At 38.6% G+C, this 16,098-nt stretch overlaps 1 protein-coding gene and 1 long non-coding RNA gene across 2 annotated transcripts; one reads left to right on the plus strand and one right to left on the minus strand.

Moving 5' to 3' along the window:
• Positions 1-10,164: 10,164 nt before the first annotated feature.
• On the plus strand, positions 10,165-15,317 carry LOC128226472 (uncharacterized). Its single transcript, XR_008259684.1, has 3 exons — positions 10,165-10,385; positions 11,276-11,346; positions 14,926-15,317. It is a non-coding gene; the product is annotated as an uncharacterized LOC128226472 (long non-coding RNA).
• Positions 10,602-14,899, minus strand: LOC128226471 (uncharacterized). The gene is made up of 6 exons (XM_052936356.1): positions 14,534-14,899; positions 13,510-13,583; positions 13,043-13,183; positions 12,252-12,366; positions 11,666-11,738; positions 10,602-11,322 (listed from the first exon to the last, which is right to left on the minus strand). The coding sequence occupies exons 1-6, from the start codon at positions 14,741-14,743 to the stop codon at positions 11,210-11,212; spliced, it is 726 nt and encodes a 241-aa protein (XP_052792316.1). The 5' UTR covers positions 14,744-14,899; the 3' UTR covers positions 10,602-11,209.
• Positions 15,318-16,098: the final 781 nt, after the last annotated feature.

The raw sequence follows: 16,098 nt of genomic DNA on the forward strand, positions 1-16,098 counted from the left end.
ACTGAATGCCCTCTGCATCGCAGAATTATGATAAACGCAACATAGTGACAATCTCGTCAAGCAAATGCCATCTGCACAGCAGAATTATGATAAATGCAACATAGTAAATGCCTTCTACATCGCAGAATTATTACAAAAGCAAGACTGTCAAGTCGTATTCTATATCAATAATTACTTAAATAACTACTCTAATGATAAAAAAGACCTGAAGATAAAGCAATACATTAATTAAATGAACCGATATGTAAGTGTTAGTATGACAGGAAGGCCTGAAGAAAAAGGCAAAACGATTAGAACACCAAATTCAAACTGAACATCAACTGAAAATCTCGTCAAACACGATGCTTTTAAGTTATATTAGAACACCTTATTCACACCGAACATCAACTAACAATCTCGTCAAACACGGAGCTTTATAGTTATATTATAACACCTTAGTCACGTCAAACATCAACTGACAATCTCGTCAAACACGAAGCTTTTTAGTTATATTAGAACACCTTATTCACACCAAACATCAACAAACAATCTCGTCAAACACGAAGCTTTTTAGTTATATTAAAACACCAAATTCACGCCAAACATCAACTGACAATCTCGTCAAACACGAAGCTTTTTAGTTATATACGAACACCAAATTCACGCCAAACATCAACTGACAATCTCGTCAAACACGAAGCTTTTTAGTTATATACGAACACCAAATTCACGCCAAACATCAACTGACAATCTCGTCATACTCCAATCTTGTTAGTTATATTACAACACCGTATTGTTAGATTAAACCACCGTACTCACACAAAACATGAACACACAATTTCCTCAAACACGAAACCTATTAGTTAGATTTAACCACCGTATTCACACTAAACATGAACACACAATATCGTCAAACACGAAACCTATTAGTTAGATTAAACCACCGTATTCACACTAAACATGAACACACAATCTCGTCAAACACGAAACCAATTAGTTAGATTAAACCACCGTATTCACACTAAACATGAACACACAATCTCGTCAAACACGAAACCTACCGGTTAGATTAAGACACCGTATTCACACTAAACATGAACACACAATCTCGTCAAACACGAAACCAGTTAGTTAGATTAAACCACCGTATTCACACTAAACATGAACACACAATCTCGTCAAACACGAAACCTACCGGTTAGATTAAACCACCGTATTCACACTAAACATAAACACACAATCTCGTCAAACACGAAACCTATCAGTTAGATTAAACCACCGTATTCACACTTAACATGAACACACACTCTCGTCAAACAAGAAACCTATAAGTTAGATTAAGACACCGTATTCACACTAAACATGAACACACACTCTCGTCAAACACGAAACCTATCAGTTAGCTAAGGCACCGTTTTCACACTAAACATGAACACACACTCTCGTCAAACACGAAACCTATCAGTTAGATTAAGGCACCGTATTCACACTAAACATGAACACACACTCTCGTCAAACACGAAACCTATCAGTTAGATTAAGGCACCGTATTCACACTAAACATGAACACACACTCTCGTCAAACACGAAACCTATCAGTTAGCTAAGGCACCGTATTCACACTAAACATGAACACACACTCTCGTCAAACACGAAACCTATAAGTTAGATTAAACCACCGTATTCACACTAAACATGAACACACACTCTCGTCAAACACGAAACCTATCAGTTAGATTAAGGCACCGTATTCACACTAAACATGAACACACACTCTCGTCAAACACGAAACCTATCAGTTAGATTAAGACATCGTATTCACACTAAACATGAACACACACTCTCGTCAAACACGAAACCTATCAGTTAGCTAAGGCACCGTATTCACACTAAACATGAACACACACTCTCGTCAAACACGAAACCTACCGGTTAGATTAAGACACCGTATTCACACTAAACATGAACACACACTCTCGTCAAACACGAAACCTACCGGTTAGATTAAGACACCGTATTCACACTAAACATGAACACACACTCTCGTCAAACACGAAACCTATCAGTTAGATTAAGACACCGTATTCACACTAAACATGAACACACACTCTCGTCAAACACGAAACCTATCAGTTAGCTAAGGCACCGTATTCACACTAAACATGAACACACACTCTCGTCAAACACGAAACCTATAAGTTAGATTAAACCACCGTATTCACACTAAACATGAACACACACTCTCGTCAAAAACGAAACCTATCAGTTAGATTAAGACATCGTATTCACACTAAACATGAACACACATTCTCGTCAAACACGAAACCTATCAGTTAGCTAAGGCACCGTATTCACACTAAACATGAACACACACTCTCGTCAAACACGAAACCTACCGGTTAGATTAAGACACCGTATTCACACTAAACATGAACACACACTCTCGTCAAACACGAAACCTACCGGTTAGATTAAGACACCGTATTCACACTAAACATGAACACACACTCTCGTCAAACACGAAACCTATCAGTTAGATTAAGGCACCGTATTCACACTAAACATGAACACACACTCTCGTCAAACACGAAACCTACCGGTTAGATTAAGACACCGTATTCACACTAAACATGAACACACACTCTCGTCAAACACGAAACCTACCGGTTAGATTAAGACACCGTATTCACACTAAACATGAACACACACTCTCGTGAAACACGAAACTTATCAGTTAGATTAAGACACCGTATTCACACTAAACATAAACTTTTACCCACAATCTCGTCAAACACAGAACGTGTTAGTTAGATTTGTACACTGTATTCACATTTAAAATAACTGTCATTTTTTTCAATCACACTGTTTGTTTAAGTAAGATTAGGATCCACCATATTTTCATTAATCATCAACCGACCATCTGTTTCAACACGACGCTTATTAGTTAGCATTACCGGATGTTGCCACGTTCTGTTAAAAAAGACACAGGGAAAATAAATATTAATCAAAAACACGACAATTACGGTAAATCGGAACACCTCGGCCATTTTTCATTGAAACGAGCCTCGTATGTTTGGACGGTTTACAATGTCAGAATTCTTTACATTTAACTAGGCTGCAAGTAGATCCCGTAGAAATTTCAATTGAGCAGTAAAACCTTAGAAATCGTAATAATTCATGCAATTATGCACTTCACTTGAAAACTATTTGAACTTAGTAATTCAAATTACACGTTAAACACTCATATTAAATGATATTACATTATGAATTCGAACTGCTTCTACTGATACACCTGCATACATCCGAGGTAATTGTCGATAGGAAATGGCCGAGGTGTTTCGATTCAAGTACGGTATGTGTTCCTCAGTAGTTTACATACATGTACATCCGAACACCTTTGGCTCGTACTCGCTTGGCTCGAATTCCTCGTTAGCTCGTTAGCTCCGAAGGTAAGCATTCCCGCTTGCCTCTTATTTCCGAGGCTCGAGGTATTTCCGCCGGTCCATGGGAGTTCGAGCCATCGGGGGTTGATTGTAGTGCAATATTTGTATGTGTATTTTACGAGCTCCTGGTCGCCGAACACATGAAGTCGGTTCTCTTCGTGTATGCTGTTCCCTTCTTCAGCAAGGATCCCCGTATTTAAGCCTAAATGAAATACATTTGGTTCGGGTTACCCGACCCTACCTACGAAAAAGGCCCCGACCCTACCGGTTTTATAGTCAGTTTGAAAAATAATGCGCCCGATAACATCCAGTCCCACACATTACTCGCGTTAAAAAAAGTAATTGCTTTTCAATATGGAGTTTAAAACTCTGTTTAGCTTTTTATCTGTCTTCAGAATTCTTTATACAGAAGATTAACACCATTATCCAAAGATGAAGATGACATTCTTATAAAAGCCTAATAAAAAAATAAAAATAAAAAAGCCTACCTACCCTACCTATTTTTAAAAGGATGTAACCCTAACCTAATCAATTTTTAGGCCTTAATGGCATTTTGGAACACTAGAATACTGTCTATTACACACTATTGTTAGACATCTTCACGACGTACGTGCAATGGAATGATGACATAACATGTTTAATGTCGTGACAAACATTAGCAAATCAGGCTACTAATCAGATGAACAAGTTTTAAATGACGTACTATTTTATGGAAAAATCGAATGTTACAAGCTTGTTAGCCAATAATTAAGGAAACTGCGCGAATTTTAAAATAATGATTATATGTATTTATGAGGATTGTTTAATAAAAATACATCATCACGACCTTATTATTAAGATTTTCTTTATGTTACAGACATGTTAGCCCATAAATTAGGAAACAGCACGTAATTAAATTTAATGTTATTTATTTATAAGGATTGCTTTAAAAAAATCATTACCTTGTAGGAGTTTCTTTATGTATACTTTATGGAGTATTTAACTGTATTCTGGACGATCTAACATGATTGTGTTTCTTAAAGCTGCACTCTCACAGATTGTCAGTATTGATACTTTTTAAATTATTTCCCTTAGAATTGGCTGATTTTGGCATCAATGCCTTCAATTTAGTCATTTTAGTTAGTTCGCAATATAACAAATCCCAACTGTTTGGTTAACTGCCGAATTTTTCATTTTTCTTAAACCGTAAGTAACGCTTTAAACCATTCAACATTAATTTTCGAACGTAAAGATGTGGAACTGCGATCTGATATTTTGTAAGTAGTCTTTTATAACTGGATTCCAGACTTATACGCAAAAGAATGGCTCAAAAAAGGACAAAAAGTTGTCATAACGGCCGATCTGTGAGAGTGCAGCTTTAAAGTCTGTGAGTGTTGTACTTCAGCGCTAGAAATCCTGACACATACAAAATCCTCAATGATCATAATAATTCTTGCAAGGTCAATGATTTGAACCGGATGGAAAATGGATTTGATTAGCAGGAAGTCTGTTAGTTTAATTTACATTTAATAATAATAATAATAATAATGTTAATAATAATAATAATAAAAATAAAAACAATAATAATAATAATAATAAATAATAATAATAATAATAATAATAATAATAATAATAATAATAATAATAATAATAATAATAATAATAATGTTAATATTAATGAATAAATAAATAAATAAATAAATATATGATGATGATGATGATGATGATGATGATGATGATGATGATGATGATAATAAAAATATTACTACTAATAATAATGATAATAACTGTTGTTGGTGTCGTAACTTTTACTTAAAGGCCTAGTTTAAGGAATGTTTGGCATGACAATCCCCTGCTGTGCATCTCCTGTTAATTGCACTGATGTCACAGTAGGGACCAATATCCTGTGTATTTGTTTATTGGCTGAGGGCCAGTTAGGGTCCATTTCTATTATAAAATCTCTAATACTGCACAGCAGGATACTCAGAAAAAAGTTTCCAGTATACTTACTCATAATTATGACTTCCTAATTAGGAGATACTAACTCATAATTATGACTTACTACTAACTCATAATTATGACTTACTACTAACTCATAATTATGCCTTAGCTAATCGTTATAAAGTTCACTCCGCCGCACACCTTCACCGTGCCTGTGCGTTACACAGCATTCACCGTGCCAGTGTGTTTAACTCCCTCACCGTGCCAGTGTGTTTACCGCCCTCAACGTGCCAGTGTGTTTAACCCCCTCACCGTGCCAGTGTGTTTAACCCCCTCACCGTGCCAGTGTGTTTAACCCCCTCACCGTGCCAGTGTGTTTAACCCCCTCACCGTGCCTGTGTGTTTGACGACCCCCTCACCGTGCCTGTGTGTTTGACCCACTCACCGTGACTGTGTGTTTCACCCCCTCACCGTGCCTGTGTGTTTCACCCCCTCACCGTGCCTGTGTGTTTCACCCCTCATCGTGCGAGTATGCTAAACCCCTCATTGTGCCAGTGTGTTCACACCCTCACCGTGCCAATGTGTTTCACACCCTCACCGTGCCTGTGTGTTTGACCCAATCACCGTGTCTGTGTGTTTAACCCCCTCATCGTGCATTTGTGTTTAACCCCCTCACCGTGCCTGTGTGTTTGACCCTTCACCGTGCCTGTGTGTTTAAGACCCTCACCGTGCCTGTGTGTTTGACCCCATCACCGTGTCTGTGTGTTTAACCCCCTCGCCGTGCCAGGGTGTTTAAGACCCTCACCGTGCCTGTGTGTTTAACCCCCTCACCGTGCATGTGTGTTAAACCTCATCAACGTGCCAGTGTGTTTAGCCCCCTCACCTTGCCAGTGTGTTTGACACCCTCACCGTGCCAGTGTGTTTAACACCCTCACTGTGCCTGTGTGTTTGACCCCTCACCGTGCCTGTATGTTTACCCCCCTCACCGTGCCTGTGTGTTAACCCCCTCACCGTGCCAGTGTGTTTGACCCCTCACCGTGCCAGTGTGTTTAACCCCCTTCACCGTGCCTGTGTGTTTAACCCCATCAACGTGCCTGTGTGTTTAACCCCTCATCGTGCCAGTATGTTAACCCCCTCACTGTGCCAGTGTGTTTAACCCCCTCACCGTGCCAGTGTGTTTAACCCCCTCACCGTGCCAGTGTGTTTAACCCCCTCACCGTGCCAGTGTGTTTAACCCCCTCATCGTGCCTGTGTGTTTGACGACCCCCTCACCGTGCCTGTGTGTTTCACCCCCTCACCGTGCCTGTGTGTTTCACCCCCTCACCGTGCCTATGTGTTTCACCCCCTCACCGTGCCTGTGTGTTTCACCCCTCATCGTGCCAGTATGCTAAACCCCTCATTGTGCCAGTGTGTTAAACCCCTCACCGTGTCAATGTGTTTCACACCCTCACCGTGCCTGTGTGTTTGACCCAATCACCGTGCCTGTGTGTTTGACCCAATCACCGTGCATTTGTGTTTAACCCCCTCACCGTGCCTGTGTGTTTGACCCTTCACCGTGCCTGTGTGTTTAAGACCCTCACCGTGCCTGTGTGTTTGACCCCATCACCGTGTCTGTGTGTTTAACCCCCTCGCCGTGCCAGGGTGTTTAAGACCCTCATCGTGCCTGTGTGTTTAACCCCCTCACCGTGCATGTGTGTTAAACCTCATCAACGTGCCAGTGTGTTTAGCCCCCTCACCTTGCCAGTGTGTTTGACACCCTCACCGTGCCAGTGTGTTTAACACCCTCACTGTGCCTGTGTGTTTGACCCCTCACCGTGCCAGTATGTTTACCCCCTCACCGTGCCTGTGTTTTAACCCCCTCACCGTGCCAGTGTGTTTGACCCCTCACCGTGCCAGTGTGTTTAACCCCCTTCACCGTGCCTGTGTGTTTAACCCCATCAACGTGCCTGTGTGTTTAACCCCTCATCGTGCCAGTATGTTAAACCCCTCACTGTGCCAGTGTGTTAACACCCTCACCGTGCCTGTGTGTTTGATCCCCTTACCGTGCCTGTGTGTATAACACCCTCACTGTGCCTGTGTATTTAACCCCCTAACCGTGCCAGTGTGTTTAACTCCCTCACTGTGCCAGTGTGTATAACCCCTCAACGTGCCAGTGTGTTTAACCCCCTCACCGTGCCAGTGTGTATAACACTCTCACCGTGCCTGTGGGTATAACACCCTCACAGTGCCTGTGTATTTAACCCCCTAACCGTGCCAGTGTGTTTAACCCCCTCACCGTGCCTGTGTGTATAACCCCTCACCGTGCCAGTGTGTTTAACCCCTCACCGTGCCTGTGTATTTAACCCCCTAACCGTGCCAGTGTGTTTAACTCCCTCACCGTGTCTGTGTGTATAACCCCTCACCGTGCCAGTGTGTTTAGCCCCCTCACCATACCAGTGTGTTGACACCCTCACCGTGCCAGTGTGTTTAACACCCTCACTGTGCCTGTGTGTTTGACCCCCTAACCGTGCCTGTGTGTTTAACCCTCTCACCGTGCCTGTGTGTTAACCCCCTCACCGTGCCAGTGTGTTTGACCCCTCACCGTGCCAGTGTGTTTAACCCCCTTCACCGTGCCTGTGTGTTTAACCCCCTCAACGTGCCTGTGTGTTTAACCCCTCATCGTGCCAGTATGTTAAACCCCTCACTGTGCCAGTGTGTTAAACCCCTTACCGTGCCAATGTGTTTAACACCCTCACCGTGCCTGTGTGTTTGATCCCCTTACCGTGCCTGTGTGTATAACACCCTCACTGTACCTGTGTATTTAACATCCTAACCGTGCCAGTGTGTTTAACTCCCTCACTGTGCCAGTGTGTATAACCCCTCGCCATGCCTGTGTATTTAACCCCCTAACCGTGCCAGTGTTTTTGACCCCCTCACCGTGCCTGTGTGTATAACCCCTCAACGTGCCAGTGTGTTTAACCCCCTCACCGTGCCAGTGTGTATAACACCCTCACCGTGCCTGTGTGTATAACACCCTCACAGTGCCTGTGTGTATAACACCCTAACCGTGCCAGTGTGTTTAACTCCCTCACCGTGCCTGTGTGTATAACCCCTCACCGTGCTAGTGTGTTTAACCCCCTCACCGTGCCTGTGTGTTTAACTCCCTCACTGTGCCAGTGTGTATAACACCCTCACCGTGCCTGTGTATTTAACCCCCTAACCGTGCCAGTGTGTTTAACCCTCTCACCGTGCCTGTGTGTATAACCCCTCACCGTGCCTGTGTGAATAACCCCCTTACCGTGCCAGTGTGTTTAACCCCCTCACCTTGCCTGTGTGTGTAACCCCCTCACCGTGCCTGTGTATTTAACCCCATCACCGTGCCTGTGTGTTTGACCCTTCACCGTGCCTGTGTGTTTGACCCCTCACCGTGCCTGTGTGTTTAACCCCCTCACCGTGCCTGTGTGTATAACCCCCTCACCGTGCCTGTGTGTTTGACCCCTCACTGTGCCTGTGTGTTTAACACTCACGCCGTGCCAGTGTGTTTCACTCTGACACCTGGACGCATGGTCAAAGGTCAAGGTAATTCTTAGGGTCCATACGTATGAATGAGTACTGTTGATAGAGCTGTACATTGTCCGGATCGCCTCTTAATCAAGCATTACAAGTTGAGTGTCACAGGTTGCACGTTTTGTTCAACTCCATGATATTCTGTTTTGCGGTTTCATGGAAGAGCAACATGTCTGTATCAAAAGCTCTGTCAACGGGCTCGACATGTCACCATTTCGCGTCTTCTCTGTATCATTGATGGATGAATTACCTTAAAGACTCTCCTTTGGTACCTGTACTTATACCACGCACGTATACAACTGCCACAATATGTTTAAGATTGACGTTCCATATCAACTGATAAAGAATTGTATATCTATTAAACACGAGTTCATGCGTGATGATATTAAATGCATACTTCCATATACATAAAATCATTAAAATGTATTATGTCTATAGATAAAGAAATAAATTATAGTCAATAAACCTTATATCTATCAATAGATATCACGGGTAAGTGACTTAGTCAAACAGCAAGGTGTGTGTTAGAGCAGACGGGTACACCCTAAATAAAAGAACTGGTTGTTCCATGTGTGTACATGTATTGTGTTTAAAGTGACACTCTTATTCAAATTCAATACATACACATGCATAACAAACATACATTTTGAGTGATAAACCTTCAAACCTTTAATTACTTACTAACTTATGCATTTATGGAAAATATTAATTACTGAAAATAAGTTTATAACCGAGTATTTAATACATGTAGGTGAAAGCGCAAAAATATTAAATGATTGGTGAATGCCAAAAGATTTTCTGTGGTCAACTATAGTCTCATAGAAATACCGTGTTTTATGTTCATTTCTTTCAAATTATACTCGGTATCCTTCACAAGAACCATTGTTTTCGACATTTATTCATCCTTTTTGGAAAATTAAAACGATATTATTAACTGTGGTAAATCTTATTTGGGAGTAAGAGTGCATCTTTAAGTATTTAATTAGTTTTCATTTGTTTTCCACTGTTCTGATTGATTCACTTGCTTTATGACATGAACGTACCAACCAGAATTATATGGTTGTTCGGTGCTTGTTAATACATTAGATGGAAGAAATGGACGGGACAAACACTGATTTGTTACGGAGATTACTCGGATTCCTGATATAGAATGGGGTCCTATCGGAACACCCTCGACTTGAAAGAGTCAAGTCACATTTGATTGGCACATTGAAAAAAGCCCTTGACACAAGGTACGTTATGACTAAACGTCAAGTGTCAAGTGTCGACTCCGGATGTGGTTCAGATGCATTCTATATTTAAGATTATGAATGATTCTTCAGAGTAATGCACATATGTTTAAGTGTTACAATTGAATATAGTCTAATGCTAGCAATCAGAGAGAAAAAAACACGAATATCTTAGGGATTAACTATGTTCAACTGGACTAGAACTATAATTATTTCCGGCCTGATGCAACATGGATTCATTGAATCATTGGCGGTGCGTATCTTCAAAGTGAGTGAATAAGAAACGTGAAATACCTTTTTTATTGTTTAAATCAATAGGATTTGAACTGTATTTTAAGGAAATGTATGGACTTTATATACATGGGACGCTAAAAATGGCATTTTTCCCATCTGAAGTTTGCCTTAATTTACAACGAAATGTTATAGGAATATTAATCTGTTAATTAGTAGTGTATAACCATAACGAGAAAAACAAAGACCACCACAATAATCAACGTTTATTAAAAGATGATTATGTATTGATATATAATACAAATATAACAGTATTAATAAAGAATCTAGGTCAACGAATTCTGTTAAATGAACGCAGTGTGACAAGGAACAATGGTTGGTAAAAGAGAGTATGACAAATATATCATAATGACAAACGCCTTCTGAGTGAAAGAATTATGCATTTATTGTCCAATTTCCGAATAAATCGAGCAATAAAAACTTTAAATTAATTGTATTGTTCAGCTATCACAGTATATAGATATACATAAGTAATCACCTTGGAGTGGTATTGCACAAAGTAATACAAGTGACTCTCAGGAAGAAAAAAAACACGTTATCCCATAATGGTCCTTACCTAATAATATGAAACGTATGAAATCGCAACATACATGTGCCAAATTCCTAGATTACTTTTTATTTTGATAGCAAAACAATACGGTAACAAGAGTGTGGCAACACAGTATAACATTTTCACAATTAGCAGTATGTGTCACGGATATTGTACTCGATCTTCAAGTTAAGAGCACACATGAAACGTCATTACAAATCTCATCTTTGGTCTGATTTGCTTAAGGTCTACAGTCCCTGTACAGTGTATTTTCAGGAGCTGCTCGTCGCCGAGTACATGACATCGGTTCTCATTGCGTATTTCTTTCCCTTCTTTAGCAACGAGCCCTCGTGCATGATGTCATGTTGGAACACCAGAATGCTGCCTGTTACATAGTTGCCGTGGTTACGTATGTTTCAATGCGTATTTTAGATATAATTCATCGAATAACTTGGTCGTGAAAAAAAAGCTGGTAAATCATGAAACTAAGATGAAACAATTTGTGAACGATGTAATGTTAACATTTTTGGAAAAGCTACAACATTGAAGAGAGTGTATGCAATTTTAAAGTAACATGTAAATATATAACTTTTGATTGTTTAAAGATCCAGACACAATCTAAAATAGGCATCAACTACCAGTAGCACGCGAATAAAAAACAACCCCGACGTTGGCCTATAAATCATTACTCCACGTATGAGCATGTTTCCCATTAGTTATATATTTACCTGTTTTAGGGACGACTTCAACTGGATTAATTTCATCAAAGTCCATGAATGTTGTACTTCCTCCCTCGAAACCCTGCATAATTTACTCTTTTATTAATTAATCTAGGTGAAATTCTTTTTGCTTATGAAAAAAGGTTAAAAGTAAACTACTTTATCTCATGTAGATGTTTTTTGGAAGCTGAGGGCATAAATCACGTTTAAGCCTGTTTTTTTTCAAACAAGTGCATGCATATAGACTGGTATCCATTACGATACGCCTCATGAAATTACAACAGGCGGTGATCGAAAACGGAATCATTAAACCAATCACCCAATTCTACATGAAAATGTTCTTGTCATTTCTTGTTTGAGACCCCTGGGCCTAAGCATTCTATAATTATTGATCGGACACCATGGTGACGGACAGACGATCGGACGATAGGCCGGACGCTCCGATTACTATATACCACCATTTGGGTGCATACAATTCAGAAAACAAACCATTCAAATAACAAAACGTCTTGGACAAGTGCAAACGATTTAAGACCGAATGGGATTGAGTCGATACATTTACATGTAATAACATAGAAAGATAGTGTTTACTGGCCTCGTTCAGGTACAGCTGGATGGTGACGAAACTCTTTTCTCCGTTGTCTCTGAAATACGATCCGTCCATGTGTGGCTTAAAATATTCTCCAGGTTTGTACTTCAAGAACCTAAGTCTGCAAGGGGGATATTTATATAATTTAGTAAGTTTTCTCGAAAGATTTTTGCGAGCTTTCAAACTTACACAGACGTACATTGTTTCATTTCCCCATGGTACAACATTGACTTTTAAAACATATTACACCAATAGGAAGTGCCTACCAATTGTTACATGCATTATTTCTTTTAAATAATACATGACCGTGATCAAAGCATAATTATAACATCTAAGACCATTGACTACCTTCCATATTTATAACTTGTGCAGCTGAGTGGTTTGTGATTTCAAAATCAGGCTGAACATCCACTAGATCTACATTTTCACCGCATTGTTTGTCCTCGTACACCGGTTATTGCCATTTTGCCGAATATACATTGGTTACGTTCAACCAATTTTATTTGTTCTTAAAGGTAACGTTGTTAAATGCATAGTACATAAGGAGAGCTTTCTCTCCATATATGGTGTTTGGGGTCTGAAGCACGTACAATCAGTGTAAGCTTACATGCAAAATCGTCAATTGACTGAAGCATACATAGGAAATGTATTTAGTGGTGTCTGACCTTTACCTTTAGCGATAGAAAAACATGTCTTTCTTATCTGTTGAAATAAGTACATGTAGTCATATTTAAAAAAAAGATTGAATATTCATTTCATACAGAATATAACATTAATGCATCTTAACATTACCGTACCTTTCATTGAGACCAAGCACCTTGTGAGTTTTAAACTCTTCGGGCACGTGCTCTTTGATTCTTTGCCATATCCGGTCAGCTTCCTCCACCGTGTCCCAGATACAGCGCGTGTTGTTGCGGACATCCGACATTTTTATCTGCCTGAGTGTACATTGTTAGTAGGTAATAATTAATTATAGTGACGCACATCGCATTATCGCACACACATAATATCGCAGTAGATTTTAAATCTTTGTTAAAGATGATTTGACATTCAGCAAATAGCCATTTTTTAGAATGCCTCATATGATAAACCAAATGTAACATTTGGCGCATGATTAAATAGTGTGGCTTAATCAATATAATAGGTGTAATTAATATCTTTTGGCATTTTGTCATAAATAATGTTTATAAAATAAAATAGCTGATAACAAACAAGCAAAACTTTGGGCATTAATGCGTCATCTAGTGGCTTATAACGCACCCACCTACCACCACCGATGTTAACAAGGGCATCCGCGTATCCCATTGTTTCCGTCCTATTGATGTAGTCTTCACACTCCTATATAAATAAAAAAACATTGGTCAAATATGGTTTGCAAGTTTATCATTGTATTGCGCAAATCTTTAAGGGCCTCCCACAGTGTGAAAGTGGGTGGGGTGGCCAAAAATCAAAATGTTGAACAAGTTCATGTACAGTTATTTAGGTTTGAAGAATTTCATATTTATTTTGAACTTGTTAATTTTCAGACAAAAATGCGAATGGTTTTTGAGACAAAATCCGATAAAATCTTCTTTCGTTAAATATGCACAACTCAATATTACATGTATAAAAGTCGCAAAAGATTACTATATTTGGAAAATATTGACACTAACATGGACCTATATAGGTCCGTGACACTAAGAAGTCAATTTAATATATATATATATATATATATATATATATATATATATATATATATATATATATATATATATATATTGAAACATTTTACGTTTTGGTTGTTCGAACCTCAATTGCACATTGGAAGGCTCTTGAAAGAATTTAAATAACTGCCTGGTACTGGTGTGGTGTATAAAATTTACTAAAAGGTAATGCTTACTATTTACAGTTGTCTTGTTACAGACTTGAGGCACTGTGCTAACAATACAAACAGCAAAACATAATATTTATATATTGGCCAAGGATAGGTAGAACGAAATCAGTCTTAAGCGAACTAGTATGGACGAAGGGAAAAACAAACACGTTGATTGAATGAAAAAAGGATTGCATATATATATAGATTTGTTCAAAAACTTTTATTTTTAAGTAGGTTTTTGATATTTCAATAAAACAATATGCACATGTTAAGTTCATACTGGCAATTCCAAAAAGAAAAACAGTTTATACCGCTTTCTCATACACTCGTTATTGATCTTGTTTACAAATTGATCGGCTTTTATCTCTTTTAAAGATATTTCTTATTTATGTATTATGTACTGATCTTAAATTCATGATTTTAGATACCTTACCTCTTTAGTAAAAACGTTGTACAATACAAAGGCGAGTTTTCCCTCAAAATCATCCGGTAATTGAACATCTTCTCTCACTATTGGAAGTCTTCCTCCCTGCGTGTGTGGAACCTCCTTAATTTTATCACAAGTTTCTTCTGAATTGTCGTAACTGTTTAGATTTAATACCTCCACTTCACTACTGATACTTTTCACGTCTTCAGTAGCCATATTTTTTTACATACTTTTGAGGTTTTTAGGCGTCGATTTTTATTAATCAATTTTAGACTGTTGCCAATACTCTATGATATTTAGTTCCTGTATCATTCACTACGCTATTAATTTCCTTAACGTAAACATTGACTATACACCTGAACGATTAAACTACGGTTATAACTAAATTCTTTAAATAGAATCCACGGCGTAACGGCTTCGTCAAACAGCGAGATGTTGGACCAGCTGCAACCATGAAAACATAAAAGCGCAGATATTCGGCTGCAGATTGACGACAAACTCCATCACTCGTGATAGTCCATTTCTTTAAGTTATGAGTGAAACTGTGTTAAATATTATTTCTTATTACATTTAAAGTCACAATAACAGCGAAATTATAGAAAAATATCATGTAAACATCCGGTTATATGTTAAAGTTCGTGTTAAAGATAACTTTGTACAGAGAAAATACTCTTCAATTTTAAAAGAATATATACATTGTTTAAACACCGAACTTGTAAAGTAATAAACTGCTTTAAACGATTAATTTCTGTTGTATATCTGATTGATGATATGTCTAAATAAAACTTCATTAAATTTCATTGATATGCATTTTTGTTGTATTGTATATTTTATACATAATGTAAATATGATCAAAACTAACAGCACCTTTGTACTTTTTGCAAAATCGATCTTAGAGAGAAAAAACATTCTCAGTCTGATTGTGGCTGTTCACTGACAATAATGACTAATCCTAAAATACCATGCCCTACGAACCAGCTTAAATGATTTTAAATGTTCATAGATCACTAGATAATAATAAGTTCAGCGCTTTACGAAGTATACCACAGAACTTATGTCGTAAGTTCATAACCTTAAGCGCACAAATATATGTGCGCGGTTCAATCAAGTGTAAAGTCAGGTGATTAATGGCGGTTTAAGCGGGAAAATACTCATGGTTGTCACTTCTACGTTAGACAGCGATCAGATGGGTCCACTTATCAGGCAATCAAATTTAATGGCTTTGTTGTTTTGTAATTTTATAAGTTAAAGCTTTATTTTGGAAGTGTATTGATATAACGATAATGATGGGTACAGTTTTCCAGTGATTGGATCTAAGATTGATGTAGCGTATCGGATTGCATGGTATAAATAACGAACAAATACACTAAATGATGTCAATGATGTATAACCATAAAATTGACTTAAGTTGCATATTGAATACGACATCAGAGCATGTTTATTCTCTTGTTTGGGCTAAGTTTCACCTCTGGTTTCTACTCTGGCCAAAAGTATCTTTACGGATAGTTTGTAGTTTTTCAGAATAATAAAATTTAAAACAAGTATTACATATAAAGCAATTCGGCAAGATG

This window comes from Mya arenaria, chromosome 3 (genome assembly GCF_026914265.1).
Source record: "Mya arenaria isolate MELC-2E11 chromosome 3, ASM2691426v1".
In the NCBI taxonomy this organism is placed as follows: Eukaryota; Metazoa; Mollusca; class Bivalvia; order Myida; family Myidae; genus Mya; species Mya arenaria.

Coding starts and splice junctions, on each gene's coding strand:
- LOC128226471 (XM_052936356.1), bottom strand. CDS start 14,743: ATGGCTACTGAAGACGTGAAAAGTATCAGTAGTGAAGTGGAGGTATTA. Junction 12,367..13,042: donor GTGCTTGGTCTCAATGAAAG/GTACGGTAATGT, acceptor TCCCCCTTGCAG/ACTTAGGTTCTTGAAGTACA. Junction 11,739..12,251: donor TCCAGCTGTACCTGAACGAG/GCCAGTAAACAC, acceptor TAAATTATGCAG/GGTTTCGAGGGAGGAAGTAC.